The sequence below is a fragment of the Vulpes vulpes genome, chromosome 3, assembly GCF_048418805.1.
Source record: "Vulpes vulpes isolate BD-2025 chromosome 3, VulVul3, whole genome shotgun sequence".
NCBI classification, from domain to species: domain Eukaryota; kingdom Metazoa; phylum Chordata; class Mammalia; order Carnivora; family Canidae; genus Vulpes; species Vulpes vulpes.
In genome coordinates, this window is record NC_132782.1 from 131,508,739 (window position 1) to 131,523,636 (window position 14,898).

General features: G+C 36.8%; 2 protein-coding genes across 7 annotated transcripts in view; one reads left to right on the forward strand and one right to left on the reverse strand.

The window, feature by feature from the left end:
* RPAP2 (RNA polymerase II associated protein 2) overlaps window positions 1–14,806 on the reverse strand; it is an 80,408-nt gene extending 65,602 nt beyond the window's left edge. For 2 of the 6 annotated variants that reach the window (XR_012000771.1, XR_012000772.1), the window contains exons 1-6: window positions 14,077–14,586; window positions 13,940–13,985; window positions 8,477–8,591; window positions 7,163–7,261; window positions 6,890–6,955; window positions 4,303–4,391 (exon numbers count right to left, since the gene is read on the reverse strand). Coding sequence is in view for 3 of the 6 variants with exons in the window: in XM_072754626.1 (XP_072610727.1) it covers window positions 4,303–4,391; window positions 6,890–6,955; window positions 7,163–7,261; window positions 8,477–8,591; window positions 13,940–13,985; window positions 14,077–14,248 (587 nt within the window). In the remaining 3 variants the exon portion in view is untranslated. Of the gene's footprint in view, window positions 1–4,302; window positions 4,392–6,889; window positions 6,956–7,162; window positions 7,262–8,476; window positions 8,592–13,939; window positions 13,986–14,076 lie in introns of all 6 variants that reach the window. The other 4 variants (XR_003234686.2, XM_025996493.2, XM_072754626.1 and 1 more) reach the window with 4 other exon arrangements.
* The window catches only part of GLMN (glomulin, FKBP associated protein), a 33,425-nt gene continuing 33,309 nt past the window's right edge, over window positions 14,783–14,898 (forward strand). Inside the window, exon 1 of the mRNA XM_025996496.2 lies at window positions 14,783–14,881. The gene's annotated coding sequence lies outside the window, so the exon portion shown is untranslated. The remainder of the gene's footprint in view (window positions 14,882–14,898) is intronic.

Below are 14,898 nucleotides of genomic sequence, written 5' to 3' on the forward strand. Positions count from 1 at the left end.
GATTATACTGTTTATTGCCAAGAAGCATGTGTGAAAATCCCCTATTCTGGGCCACATGATGGCGCTTTTAGCTCTGTCAGCATTAACAATTCACCCCAATTTTATTTTTCAAACCATAATTTGATTCTCAACATTTGTCCTTCTTAGTTTTAACTCCTGATTTTTTAGGTTATAAAGAAACTTCCAAGACTTGTCAGAGTCTACATTCAAACAAAACAGATTTTATAAGTATAACTATATGACTATCTAAAAGAGTACACTGTCTCAGAGGAATTTAAGTGTATGTGGTCTGTTTCTGGCCACCAAGTGGGTGAAAAATTTCTAACTCACAACATGAGAAGCATCATACTGCGTCATGATCTAAGTCATCTAGGTCAATGTTTTGTCTCTGAGACAGTATCAGGAGACATTTTGTGGGAAACACGGCTGTTCTCGTGACATTAAAGATTCTAATCCAGATATTTTTTCATACTTTAATAATAAAAATGAGGGAGTAGAAAACTCCAAAGGCCCCTTCCGATTCCAAAGCCTCAACAGAAGTATGGAGCTAGAATTCATGGATTTGTCTAAATCTTTTAAAAATCTATCTATATGTGTTTATTATCAGGGTAGAGAGCTTTCTATGGTATAAAATAGTATTTTAGAAATGTTAAAAGACACTACAGATTTTAGTATTTTGGTATCTGGTAAATTATACTAGCTTTCACAACAATATAAGACAAACTAAACTGAGTCAAATTCAATATTCTATTTCCAAATAGTGTGCAAGATCATGGTTTCCCTGAAGATGTCAACTTCAAATTGTTCTGGACATGCTATAAAACATTCCTGGTTTTTCTTCATAATTGAAAAACTTTGATCTTACCCTTTATCAGCCTTCTTTACAGACTTTCCCTAGTCTTATGCCAATAATTTTAATTCTCATCACTTTTATAAATAAAACATTTCCTATCTAAACTTTTACTATGGTGACAGTGACTGACTCAGACTAAAACACTAGAACTAAAGGGAACTAAGAGATTAATGCAACTTTCTACTTTGTAAATGAGTAAACTAAGGCTTAGAGTTGATAACAGACTGACAGTAATATGCATGTGCTGGATTATAATGTAAAGTATACTATGGTGGTCAGTGCAATAAAATATTCAATTCTTTGAATGGATTTTAAAATTTGCTCTTAAAATAAATAAATAAATAAATAAATAAAATTTGCTCTTATTTTTTTAAATTTTAAGTATTCAATAATTATTAATATTAATAAAATAAATAATAAAACAAAATAATTATGACTTAATTATGGTGATATGATTTAGTATGATGACACTTTAAACTAATGAAAACATCTCTTCCTTAAATACTAAATCCTGACATTTAAAAGCAACAATTTTTTCCCCTTTAAAAGAAGATAGGTTCTGAGACACCTGGGTGGCTCAGCTGTTACTCAGCTGTTAAGCCTTTGGTTTAGGGCATGATCCTGTGGTATTGGGATCGAGTCCACATTGGGCTTCCTGCATGGAGCCTGCTTCTCCCTCTGTCCATGTCTTTGCCTCTCTCTTTCTTTCTGTATCTCTCATGAATAAATAAATAAAATCTTTGGAAAAAAAAAAAGATAGGTTCTGAACGCTATTTAACATTATATACCTGATACTGTATGTGAGCAGACTTTAAAAATCACATTTCTGTAGAGCTTACATATGCAACAGCTGGAAAGGCTTTTTAAAAGCCTGAATTCTAGAATTCTGAGCTTTGGAACACTTAAAAATATCAACATTCTCTGAAGACACAGTGACCTCTAGTGGATTCATGAAATAAACTGACATAATGCTTGCCAGTAAGAATTTATAAATTAAGGTAAACCTGATACTGGAGATATAAAAGATACTAATATGGTTATATACTAACAAGAATCATAAAAAATAAGGGCTACTGTTATACATGTAGTATAACTGTATACAATTATATATTTATAGGTTACTCACTGGTTACTTTTAAACAACTGGAATCCTGGCATTGTTGAGAACCTATCACTTGCTTAAGAAATACAGTTAATCTTTCTGAGCGTGTTTGATAAAGATGTTGTGTTAAATTGTCCCTAAGGGCCTTTCAGCTCTTTAATTATGATCTTTTCTTCTTTAATTCATTTTGTACACCAGTGTCAGATCAAATTCTGTTCAAAAGCATTTGAAGGCTCCCCAATACTTGTCCTCATTAGAATAAGTAAATTTGTTTCATTTGTGTGCTTGTTATGCCATTCCATTAACATTTCAATTTAAACTCACAGGTTTGGTTTCATAAGTGTGTGTGTGTCGTTTGTACAGGTGTGGGTAGCCTGTTGGATACTAAGCTCACATTATACACACTGAATGTAAATTAAATTGATTTGTCTAAATTAGGGAAACCAATGCCATTTTCATCTTTCTTTTTTAGGGAGGTAGGGAAGGGCATATAAAGTAGAATTTCAAGAACCCCAAGCATAAAGTGACAGAGCTTCACATTCTGGGAAAAGGTGGGCGTTCTGAACATAGAATAAGATTTTGGGAAAAACTGTTTTAGATTAGCTGAAGGAAGTACCAATAACTGTATCTGAAGAATATCAAGATGACAGGAAGGGTGGTTTAGTAAATAGTTTTGAAGCAGATATGAGGATGGGCTAAATTTAACTAGAGAAGATATCACTGGAAACAATGTTAAGGATAACTTAAGAAAACACTGATTTTAACAGCTGGGGAATGGAATATGTGCAGCTGTCCTAAGACTGAGGAGGCAATAAGCAGCTCTGTTGAAACAAACATTAAGAAAGGAGAAAAAGAAAAGTAATAGTTAAGAAGGTACTCTTAGGTCCCCAGTCACCTTCGACAATGCTACAATCCTTTATCCTTCAAATAAGAAAGGCTAGAGGAGAAGTAGTGAACAAGTTTGTCTTCTTTATGTGTAATTCAATTAACAAAGGTCATAGAGTGGTGTGCTTCACATATTCTCTCTCTATATATATATTTATTTTTAAGAAAGTGTGTGTGAATGAGGGGCAGTCGCGAAAGAAGGAGAAAGAATCGTAAGGACTCCACATTGAGTGCAGAGTACAACACAGCACTTGAACTCACAACCCTGAGATCATGACCTGAGCTGAAATCAAGAGTCAGACGCTTAACTGACTGAGACACTCAGGTGCCCCTTTACATATTCTAAACCACACAGCATTGGATCTGCAGGCAAAGGTGTCAGCCAACAACAGGACTGTCCCTCAGTACAAATGATGCTAGTTCAAACTACAGTGGTTTCATATTACCTTGTGCATCAGATAAGACTTGAATAAGATTTTTCTTTAGGCAAAGGTCTTTAGTTAACTTGCATCTCATTATGTTTATGTCATTAAGTTCATTTAGCATTGATACTCTTTTACCACATGCCTTGTGTTGCAATATTCTCTATGAAACATGAGTTATTTGGGACATTATTTCATTTAACCTTGTTTGAAATTGGACAACATAGTTCAATCACATAACAATTTTTGTTACCTTTTCTACATATGGCATTTGCTCCTCAATAATAAATTTTCTCTCAAATTCAGCAACTACTGAAATGTTGTAAAAGTTTAAACATTTCCTAAGAGGCAAAACCCCGGGAGTGTTCATAATATTTTTTTGCTAAAAATTATATTGGATTTGTTTAAATTAAAAAAAATACTGTACTGATTTTTAATAGTGAGTGAATTGGTAACCTGAACTTTTTAACCTTTGTACATAGTTGTTTTTTAGTACATAGTTTTCTAACAAAATTCAGTTGGATCCTAAGATCTAGTATCTACTTGAAAACTTTAACATTCTTACTCTAAGATTATTATACTAATAGAGTTAATAGAAATAACTAACATAGCAGAAGTGACGTTCAGGCTTTGTGATTAAAACTAAAACAGCAGGGGCAGCCCAGGTGGCCCAGGAGTTTAGCGATGCCTTTGGCCCAGGGCGTGACCTGGGGACCCGGGATTGAGTCCCATGTTGGGCTCCCTGCACGGAGCCTGCTTCTCCCTCTGCCTGTGTCTCTGCCTCTCTCTCTCTCTCTGTGTCTCTCATGAATAAATAAATAAAATCTTTAAAAAATGAAAACAGCAAAGAAACACCATTTATATTTATTAATTTTCTGATTTTAAGTGTAAAATACTTAATAACTATGCTTAAAATAAAGCCATTTCCCCACAATTAAAATGTGTACAATGGTAACATCCTACAGAAAACTAGCACTACTCTCTACATATCTCAGAAAGCTGGAATATATCAACAAATTATATGTAATGATTTAAATTACCTTTCCTCTTCTCGAACCCATACTGGAGTTTTAGGAATTTGTGCTTCAAAAAACTTAGATGCTTTGTAACAAAAGTTGCTGCAAAAGCACTGAAAAAAAATTTTAATTAGCAAATTATTTCATTCTTACTATGAAACACAACTTATGTACTGAAAACATAGTTCAAATAATGAAAACCCATGAGTCCACAACCCAAGGTAAGAAATAATGTATAATACCTTTGAAGCTCTCGATGTGTCTGTCTCAGATAGCATCACCTTCCATATTCCCCACTATCATACACTGTGTGTTCCTAACTCCCTTGCTTTTTTTAGTACTGCTATCTATATATACATACCTACAAAAGATATCATTCAGTTTTGCCTAATTTTAAACTTTGTCTAAATATAATTGTACTGCTATATTTTCTGGGATTTTTTTTGTTCCACATTATATTTTTCAGATTCATGGAGGTGTAGTTTCTATATTTATACCTTTATTGTTTACAAATAATTGAGTTGTTTCTAACTTTTCTGCTATCACTACAATGTGCCTGATAAACATTTGTAAAGAATTTTTAAAATAAAAAAATACTGTTGTAAAATAAATTTACCATCTTAACCATTCTTAAGTGTTACAGTTCACGGGCACTACATACCTTCTCACTGTAGTATAACCATCACACCATCCATCTACAGAACTCTTCATTTTGCAAAATCAAATTCTATACCCATTAAATAATAATCCCCATATCTGCCTCCTCAGATAATCACCATTCTACTTTTGTAACCACGAATCAAACTACTCTAGTTATCTCATATAAGTGGAATCATTTAATATTTGTCCCTTTTACAGGTTTATTTCACTTAACATGTCTTCAAATACATCTATGCTGTAGTATGTGTCAGAATTTCCTTCCTTTAAAAGGGTGAAGAACATTCTATTCTATGCATATAGCATATTTTGTTAATCCAACTAGGAACATTCCTATACATACATAGCAATACATATGGGCAAGAAATCCCTAAGAATATATACCAAAGAACAGAAAAGTTTGGCCATAAAAAATGTGTGAACTTGACTTTACTAGATAATACCAATTTCTCAGAAAGATAATACCAATTTCTTCTCAGAAAGGATGCAATTTTATTTAACCAGTAGAATAAGGAGTTCCTAATATTTAACCAGTAGTATAAAGAGTTCCTAATATTGTTAGATTTTTATAATTTTGCTAATTTGGGGGCTGAGAGAATGTAAATCAATGTTTTTATTTTATTTTTTAAAAGATTTTATTTATTCATGAGAGACAGAGAGAGAGAGAGAGAAGCAGAGACACAGGCAGAGGGAGAAGTAGGCTCCATGCAGGGAGCCAGACTTGGGACGATCCCGGGTCTCCAGGATCACGCCCTGGGCTGAAGGCAGGCGCTAAACCGCTGAGCCACCCGGGCTGCCCATGTAAATCAATGTTTTTATTTGCTGTTTTCCTGATTACTGACAAGATTGATCATCTTTTCATTCATTATCAAGTTCCTTCTATAAAATTTTTCTAGGGACACCTGGGTGGCTCAGCTAGTTAAGTGACTCCTGATTTTGGCTCAGGTCATGGTCTTGGCGTTGTGAGATGGATATTCTCTCCCTCCCCCTCTGCCCTTACCCCCATTCACACACATATGCACTCTTTCTTTCAGAAAAAAAAAAGAAAAAAATTCTACTAGGTTTAGTCATTTCTATGGAAATATACCTCCTTCTGATTTATGGCTTTTCACTCTTTTTTGGAAACTTCTGATAAGCAAATACTTTTAATTTTATTTTTTTATTTTTTATTTTTTTTTGCTTTTAATTTTAATGTAGAAAAAAACTTACCAGTTTTTCCTCTGTTGTCTGTAATTGTGTATCTTATTTAAGAAATTCTCCATGTTTACAGAAACCTTCCCATATTCTTTGAAACAGTGTTTATCTTTTAACCTTAAATCTTTAATCTACCTAAAATTGATTTTTTTATGTACACTGAAACAAGGATCAATTTTCAGTTTTTCCATTTGGATAACTAGTTGTGCCACTACTATTTATTGAAAAATTCATACTTTCTCCACTGATCCACAATATTCCTGTTATTATATACAAAGTATCCACATACATGGTTAGTATGTCTCTGGATCTCTATTCTGTTCCTGGTTTACTTGCTTTAAGTTGTGCTGGTATGCACAAATTTTAATCTTCAATTTAAATTTTATTTTATTTAAATTTTATTTTTAACGGGGGAGGGAGAGGCAGAAGACAGAGAAAGAATCCTAAGCAGGCTCCATGTCCAGCACAGGAGCCTGATGTGGGACTTGATCTCACTACACTAAGATCATGACCTGACCCAAAATCAAGAGTTGGGCGCTTAACTGAATGAGCCACCCAGGTGATCCTGCACTTTGAATTTTTAAATGTTCAAGTATTAATTAAAGCATGAGCAGTTTTTTCTAATATCTTGAATGAAATATTTTCAAATAAACTTTCAGCATGGCTACTTTCTAAAAGGCAAACTTTTCAACTTTTTAAAAAAATTCCATTTAGTATATTAAAAATTAACTGCCACAGTGAGAACAGCCTTTAAGCTTACCTTTCTTTCAGTAATATCATAGACTTTATTGGTTTTGGTAGAAATTTTATATTTCTGTTTTGGTACCTAAAGGGGAAAAAAAAAAAAGTATAGCTTAAGAAGAATTCAAGTAATAAATATAAACTTTATGTTACAAGATTAAATTATCTACATATCATAACTTTGGCTAACTCATGTCATTAGTTCAAGCCTGTTCACTTCTTGTCTTATCTACAAAGTATTTTGCTAAATATAAAAAATTAAAGCTTCTATTTTAAAATATCTGTTACTTACAATTCCTAGTTTCTTCTGACACAAAGGATAACCGCAGAGTTTGATAATAGAACGCTCATCCACGACATCGCTGTAGTGAGCAGGTGTGATGAACTTCCCCTACAATGAAATGAGAGGAGCATTTCCTCTGCTAAATTATTGGAAAACTTCATTTATCAGTGCTCTACACCTCACTGATCTCATCTGAAAATAGAGGGATAATGTCTAGCTCATAGGTATGATGGAGAGGAGAAAATAAATACACTCAACACATAGTAAGCACTCAAAAATGTTAGCTATTATTAAAAATACAAACAACCTGAAAAAACTTCTGCCAGGAGACTGTGCATCTTTGTAGATACATAGTTCATGAAATAAATCTGAGGCAGGAAAAAGAAGTGGTGCTATAGCGATTGCTATTCCAAAGCAAAACACTAAAATGAAATTCATTTTAAAAATGTATTATTCAAAAAATTAGTCACATGTAAAATAAAATATAATTTACCTGTTTTTAAAGAACTATCTTTAAAAACAATGTATATCAAAGGTGTCCTTGTGAGTCCTGACAAATTTTTTGCAAAATCTCTCAGCTTCTGAAAACCTGTACAGGGGACTGATTAGGTACTTATAAACTAGTATCAATTATTTCCCTTTGATATACTCATGGTCAAATTTTAACGCAATAGAGTTGTTAAAAAAAAGAACAACTTTTAATACAGATTACAATTCTCTTGTTATGTGTTAAATCATAAGTGATCTATATTTCAGGTTTTTAAAATATCAAAACTAAAAGAACTACATTAACAAAAATAATAACCTTCTGTTACTAAAATAGGACAACACACAGAATATGGAAAATAACATTGGGAAAATTAGTGCAAAGTGATGTAAATCAAGTGAGATTAGCAGACTTGTTTAAAGAACTATTATTAAGCGGTTAAACAGGCATGTTATTTTTCTTTAGTGTATTTTAAAGTCATTATACAACCAGGAATGCGTAATAGTTGATTATTTTAAAATGCATGAATTAGGGCAGCCCCAGTGATGCAGCGGTTTAGCACTGCCTGAAGCCCGGGGTGTGATCCTGGAGACCCGGGATCGGGTCTCGTGTTGGGCTGCCTGCATGGAGCCTGCTTCTCCCTCTGCCTGTGTCTCTGCCTCTCTCTCTTTCTGAATAAATAAATAAATAAATCTTTGAAAAAAAAAATAAAATGCATGGATTACACAGCATGCTCCCTGCATCTTGTGACTGAGAACAGAGTCAAAGATTTTGATAATGCAAGGAAGTTTCATATCATACAGATTTAAATAATGTAATAATTTCTCAACACATACACATTCCCTTAGGAATTCTTCTGTAATATCCTCTTCTAAAAGCTGTTCAACAATATGAAGAGCTTTTCTCTCAAATTCAATCTTCTTTCTCACAGCTGCTTCTAGTTCTGCTTTCCTAAAATTAAAAAACAAAAAAATTATTTAAAATTTAGAAGTTGGGGGGATCCCTGGGTGGCTCAGCAATTTAGTGCCTGCCTTCGGCCCAGGGGGTGACCCTGGGGTCCCAGGATTGAGTCCCATGTTGGGCTCTCTGTGTGGAGCCTGCTTCTCTATCTGCCTGTGTCTCTGCCTCTCTCTCTCTCTCTGTGCCTCTCATGAATAAATAAATAAAATGTTTCAAAAAAATAAATAAAATAAAATTTAGAAATTATTCTACTTACAAGTTTTATCATAGCCAATTTTCTTAGAATATAGTACAAATACAACATGCTATTTAATTTTATTTTTTTTAATATTTTTACTTTTGATTCAATACTTTTAAAGTATTAACACATAGAAGTCTGCTATTTAATTTTATGTTTTTTTTTAATGTTTTTACTTTTGATCCAATACTTTAAAAGTATTAACACACAGAAGTCTGCCACAATGACAGGATGATTTCCAAGGCTTAGAGTATAAGGAAGTAAATGAGGTGAAATTTTTTTGCCAGTTAGTGTTTATACTCTCTCAGTCAGTCCTGTGTGTACCTAAAAAGACAACTTTTCCTTTGAAATCCTTAGAAATCAGGAAATATTGGAGGGGGAAAAGACAACTACAGCTGTTCTTATAAGTAAAAATTTGTGTCAAGTCTCAAAAGTTAAGGATAGCCCAGTCTGACAAGATAGAGTCCTATTTGCAAGGAAGTGTTTGCTTTTGTTATTAAGTCTTATTAAATAACTATATTGATAGGACTATGTAGTTTAGGAAAACAATCTTCCTAGGAGGGCTAGTCCTTGCCCTGGCACCAGTAGGACTATCATCCTTTGCTGGTCTCTACGCATCATGGAACATAAAAGCAGAGTCTATCTGATTAACAATGGCTCTAGGAGAGTGGTTCTCAATCCTAGCTGCACATTAGGATCATCTAAGGAGATTTCTTTCTTTCTTTTTTTTTTTTTTTAAGATTTTATTTATTCATGAGAGTCACAGAGAAAGAGGCAGAGACATAGGCAGGGGGAGAAGCAGGCTACCTATAGTGAGCATGATGCGAGACTGGATCCCAGGATCCTGGGATCATGATCTGAGCCAAAGGCAGATAGATGCTCAACCACTAGGTCACCCAGGTGCCCCTAAGGAGATTTCTTTAAAAGATACTATGCCTAGCTCCCACTATAGACTAATTCAATCAGAATCTCTGAGGACGGGGACTGGAGGTTGGTGTTTGTTTGTTTGTTTCTTTCTTTCTTTCTTTCTTTCTTTCAAGATTTATTTATTTATTTATTCAGAGAGAGGGAGAGAGGAGAGAGAGAGAGAGAGAGAGAGAGAGAGAGAGAGAGAGAATGGCAGAGACACAGGCAGAGGGAGAAGCAGGCTCCATGCAGGAAGCCTGGCGCGGGACTCGATCCCGGGTCTCCAGGATCACACCCCGGGCTACAGGCAGCGCTAAACCGCTGCGCCACCGGGCCTGCCCGAGGTTGGTGTTTCTTAAAAGTGCTCCAGACAATCCTAATAAGCAAAGGGATTGAGAATCCTTGCCATAGGACCAAAGATATCCAACCATCTTGGTAACTTATTTGCTCGTTTCCTGCACTGGTTTCTACTTTCCCACCAGAACTACCTCAGCCAGCCTCCTGGGCCTTGACTTGGCTCTCATATCTGGATCTTTAATGTATTCATTTTACCGCCCTCCTTTAATTGACTCTCAAGACCTTACACTCTTAATTCCTTGCCTAGAGCAATAACATTCTACAGAAACAATATAACATAATAATAATATTCTACCACAAAGGAGGATGGGGGATCCCTGGGTGGCTCAGCGGTTTGGCGCCTGCCTTTGGCCCAGGGTGCGATCCTGGAGTCCCAGGATTGAGTCCCGCGTGGGGTCCCGGCATGGAGCCTGCTTCTCCCTCTGCCTATGTCTCTGCCTCTCTCTCTCTCTCTCTTTCTTTCATAAATAAATAAATAAATCTTAAAAGAAAAAAAAAAAGGAGGATGACACAGGATTGCCAACTATTTCTTTTGCCAAATAGGAACATTAAAACAAGAAGAAATTTGCAACTAACAACTGTTCTCCCATGATTTCATAAAGGCCATTCTTACATCAAAGAAGTATAAAAGACTTGGATACAAATTATTATTATTATTATTATTTTTTACATGGATACAAATTAAAAGGCAGTTGTTTATATCAAATGTATTTGGCTTTATGAAAAACATTATTTTATTTTTCTCATATTGCTGCCTACCAATAAAAGCTATGCCATGTACTACAATCAGTCTACAACCTCCACTAAGGAATTGTTGACTCAAGCAGTTAACTACCTCAACCTGCAGTAAGAGCCACACTACACTCACTCACATTTTTATTTTATTTTTTTATTTTTATTTTTTAAAAGATTTTATTTATTCATGACAGACACAGAGAGAGAGAGAGAGAGAGAGAGAAGCAGAGACACAGGCAGAGGGAGAAGCAGGCTGCATGCAGAGAGCCTGACGTGGGACTCGATCCCAGGACCCGGTCCCAGGACCCCAGGATCACAACCTGAGCCAAAGGGAGAGGCTTAACCACTGAGCCACTCAGGCGCCCCACTACACTTACTCTTGACTGTTGCCTAGAGCTGCTTCCCACGAACAGCCCTTTGTCACTGTTGCCCTCTGGTCCTAAATGATGACAGATAGTATGGTGTATAGCAATGGTTCTCAAATCTTTCAGTCTCAGCATTGCCTTACACTCTAAAAATTAGAACTTTTGCTTCTGTGGATTTTATGTATTGATATTCACCATATTTGGATTAAAAATGAGAAAAATGTAGAGCACTTATTAATTCATGTAACAAAAGTAGTAATGAACCTATTACATATTTTGTGAAAAGAGAAGAATTATTTTACATTTTTGTAAAGCTCTTTAATTCCTGGCTTAATAGTATTTGATTGGATTGATGTTGAAGTATTTTTCAGTGGGCATAGATTTATAAAGGTTCATTCCCTTCAACAACTATTTGGTTAGTTACCCCATGGATTTTTAATTGTTTCATCATCCTGGGTAATTTGCCCCCAATACATTTCAGTGTATCTATACTTCTCACACTATGCTGCTCAAAATAAAATATAATCTTCTTGGGTCTGTGGTCAGATCACACAATTGAAGAAAGTTGCAAATTACCATCATTATCAGTATTAACTTTACTCTTGGAGTGTATCATAAAACCAAGTCATGCTACTCCACAGGGAAATATTCTCTAAAATAGATTGCAAGGGGCACTCAGGTTGCATAGTTGGTTAAGTGTCCAACTCTTGGTTTCCATTCAGGATCATGGTAGTGAGCCCTGTACTATGTTCCTTGCTCAGCAGAAAGCCCTCTTTCCCTCTCCCTCTGTACCTCCCATCTGTTAATTTTTTAAATTTCTTCTCACATGCTCTCTCTCAAGTAAATAAATAAATCTTTAAAAATATAGATCTCAAATTCATCCAATTTCTCTATTCCTAGATGATCACCATCGCTAACATCTTAAAACTTTTATTTTTTTATTTTTAATTTTTTTTTTAAAGATTTTTATTCATGAGAGACACACAGAGAGAGGCAGAGACATAGAGGGAAAAGCAGGCTCCCTCATGGGAGCCCCATGCAGGACTCTCCCAGAACCTGGGGATCACGCCCCAAGCCAAAGGTGATGCTCAAGCACTGAGCCATCCAGGCACTCCTCTTAAAACTTTTTAAACTTAAATTTCATCACTCTATTACTTGATGTTTTCATATTTGCACTTAGAAAATCTAAATTTCTCACCATGGCCCACCAGATTCTATAAGAATGGAATCCTAAGTTTTTCCTATGCTCCTTTCTTCCCTTGCTCAAAATGCCATATACTACTACATTTGAACTTAGAAAATCTAAATTTCTCACCATGGCCCACCAGATTCTCTAAGAATGGAATCCTAAGTTTTTCCTATGCTCCTTTCTTCCCTTGCTCAAAATGCCATACACTACTACGGGTATCTTTCCTTTCCTTGAACTGACCTTTTTCTTCTCAGGGCCTTCATATATACTGCCATCTCTGGCTGGACTCTCCTCAGGACTCTGGTTAATGCCTATTTAGCCTTCAGGGCTAGGTTTATTACTTCCTTAGCAAAGTCTTTCCCTGAGAATCCCCAGCTAATCTGAACACCTATTAGTTCCATCTGATAACTTCATAGTCTTTTCCTTTATAGCACTTATCACAATATGTAATTATGTATTCAGTTGTGACAATTTAATCGGTATTTCTCTGTTCCAGTAGAAAAGAACTGTGTCTATTCTGCTCAAAACCTATCCTCAGGGCTTAACACAGGCCTGGCATATCTCCTATTTGGTAAATAATTTTTGAAAGAATGAGTAAATGACAGCCACTACCTGCCTGATATGAAAGGATAAATCACTGAAACCCCTAGGCAGCTCAGATGGTTAAGCATCTGACTCTTGGTTTCAGCTTAGATCATGATCTCAGGATTGTGAGATGAAGCCCTGAGTCAGGCTCCACACTCAGTGGGGAGTCTGCTTTAGAGTCTCTCTTTTCCCTCTTCTTCTACTCCCTCTTCACCTGCATCCCATACATGTACTTGCTCACTCTCTAAAATGAATAAACATATTTTTAAGATTTTATTTATTCATGAGAGACACATACACACACACACACACAGAGAGAGAGAGAGAGAGAGAGAGAGAGAGAGAGAGGGAGAGAGAGGGGATCCTGGATCCTAGGATCATGCCCTGAACCACAGGCAGATAGATGCTCAACTGCTGAGCCACCCAGGTATCCCAATAAATCTTTTTTTTTTTTTTTGAGAATAAAATACTGACCTATGTATTTAAATCATTCTCATAGACTACTCCTATTCTAGAAACTTTGTGACAGGAGGTAAATCTAGTCTGTTTAGGAGATGCCAAGCAACAGAATAGGACTTTTTTGCTGAAAATATGGACATAATGTAAACGAAGAACAGTAAAGGCTTCTTGGAGTCTCTGGTATATAAAGTAATAAAAGGCAAGTGTACCTGAAGAGGTGGAAAAGGAGTACCTGCTTAACTGAAGAATGTTTATTCCCTTAGACATCTTTCTACAGATACTCATACCTTCACCAGCAATCTAAAAGTGTCTTGATTTGGTTTTCTTAAAGCCTGGAGTAGAGAGATATAATGAGTCTATATATGAGAAATCATAGTGCTTTTCTGATCCTCTCTTTCTTTCGCATAATTTTTTTTAAGTATCTCCCATTCTTGTTTATAGAAATGGTTAAAATAACATGAGATAAATAGATAAGCTAATGCAGTTGTCCAAGTAGTTCTCCTACCTTTTAGAAGCATCTTCTTGTTTTAAAGCATTTGTCTGTTTAGCACCTACAATAAAAATATTTTACATTTATAATAATAAAATTATTGTGGAGTTCAAGTCTTCGCAAGCACACTAGTTTACAGGACAGATTCCTACCGAAACTGCAGACAACCTTTTTTCTTTCTTCCCCACACGTTACTTTCCAATCCCGTTTGCAAAACGAATGACATGGGCAAGCGGAATTCAGTTTGCTAATTATTCCCGAATTCTTCTTGGTTAAAATGTAATCTCCTCGGGGATTGAATTTTCTCATGTAAAACAGCTGCATGGTCCCGGGCTCCTGCAAATCTGAGGTGTAGGCAACCCGAAATGTTCCCCCGAATGTTCGCTCACAGGGAAAGAGCAGGGGTGGGGTGACGCCTCAGAGGACCCGGAGCTAAAGCAGGAGTGCATCTCCAAGCCGGGCTGCCCCGGTCGCTTGCCCCTTCTGGCGAGCCAGCTCTAGACTCCAGCTCCTCTACTCCCTTTCCCTCAGAGACCGGTTCTGGGGCAAATCTTGGAACACCGGTGTGAAGAGGTGAGGGTGTGGAGGTCTTTCCCAGAAGACCCGAGGCCGGGGATGGGACGCTCTGGGCCTTCTCTGCCCCGGAGCAGTCTTCCGGGTGTGTCCCGCGCGCCTCCGTGTGGAACCCTCGAGGGGCTCGGTTCTCAGGCCCTTCTTACCTGAGGCGTTTCGGGAAGCGCGGGGCGTCCGAGCCTTGAGGCCCGGCGAGCGCGGCCCGGCGGAGTCAGCCATGGGAAACGCGTCAGAAGGTCAGCCCGGGACCCGGCGTCTCCCCCGAGGCTCCGCCCCCCTCGCTAGCGCAGGGCGGGGCCGGCCGGGGAGGGGCGGGGCCCGGAGAGAGGCCTGCGCGGCCGGAGGAGGTGGAGGAAGCCGCTGAGAGCGGCGAGAGGCCCGGCGGTAAGTGGACGAGCCCG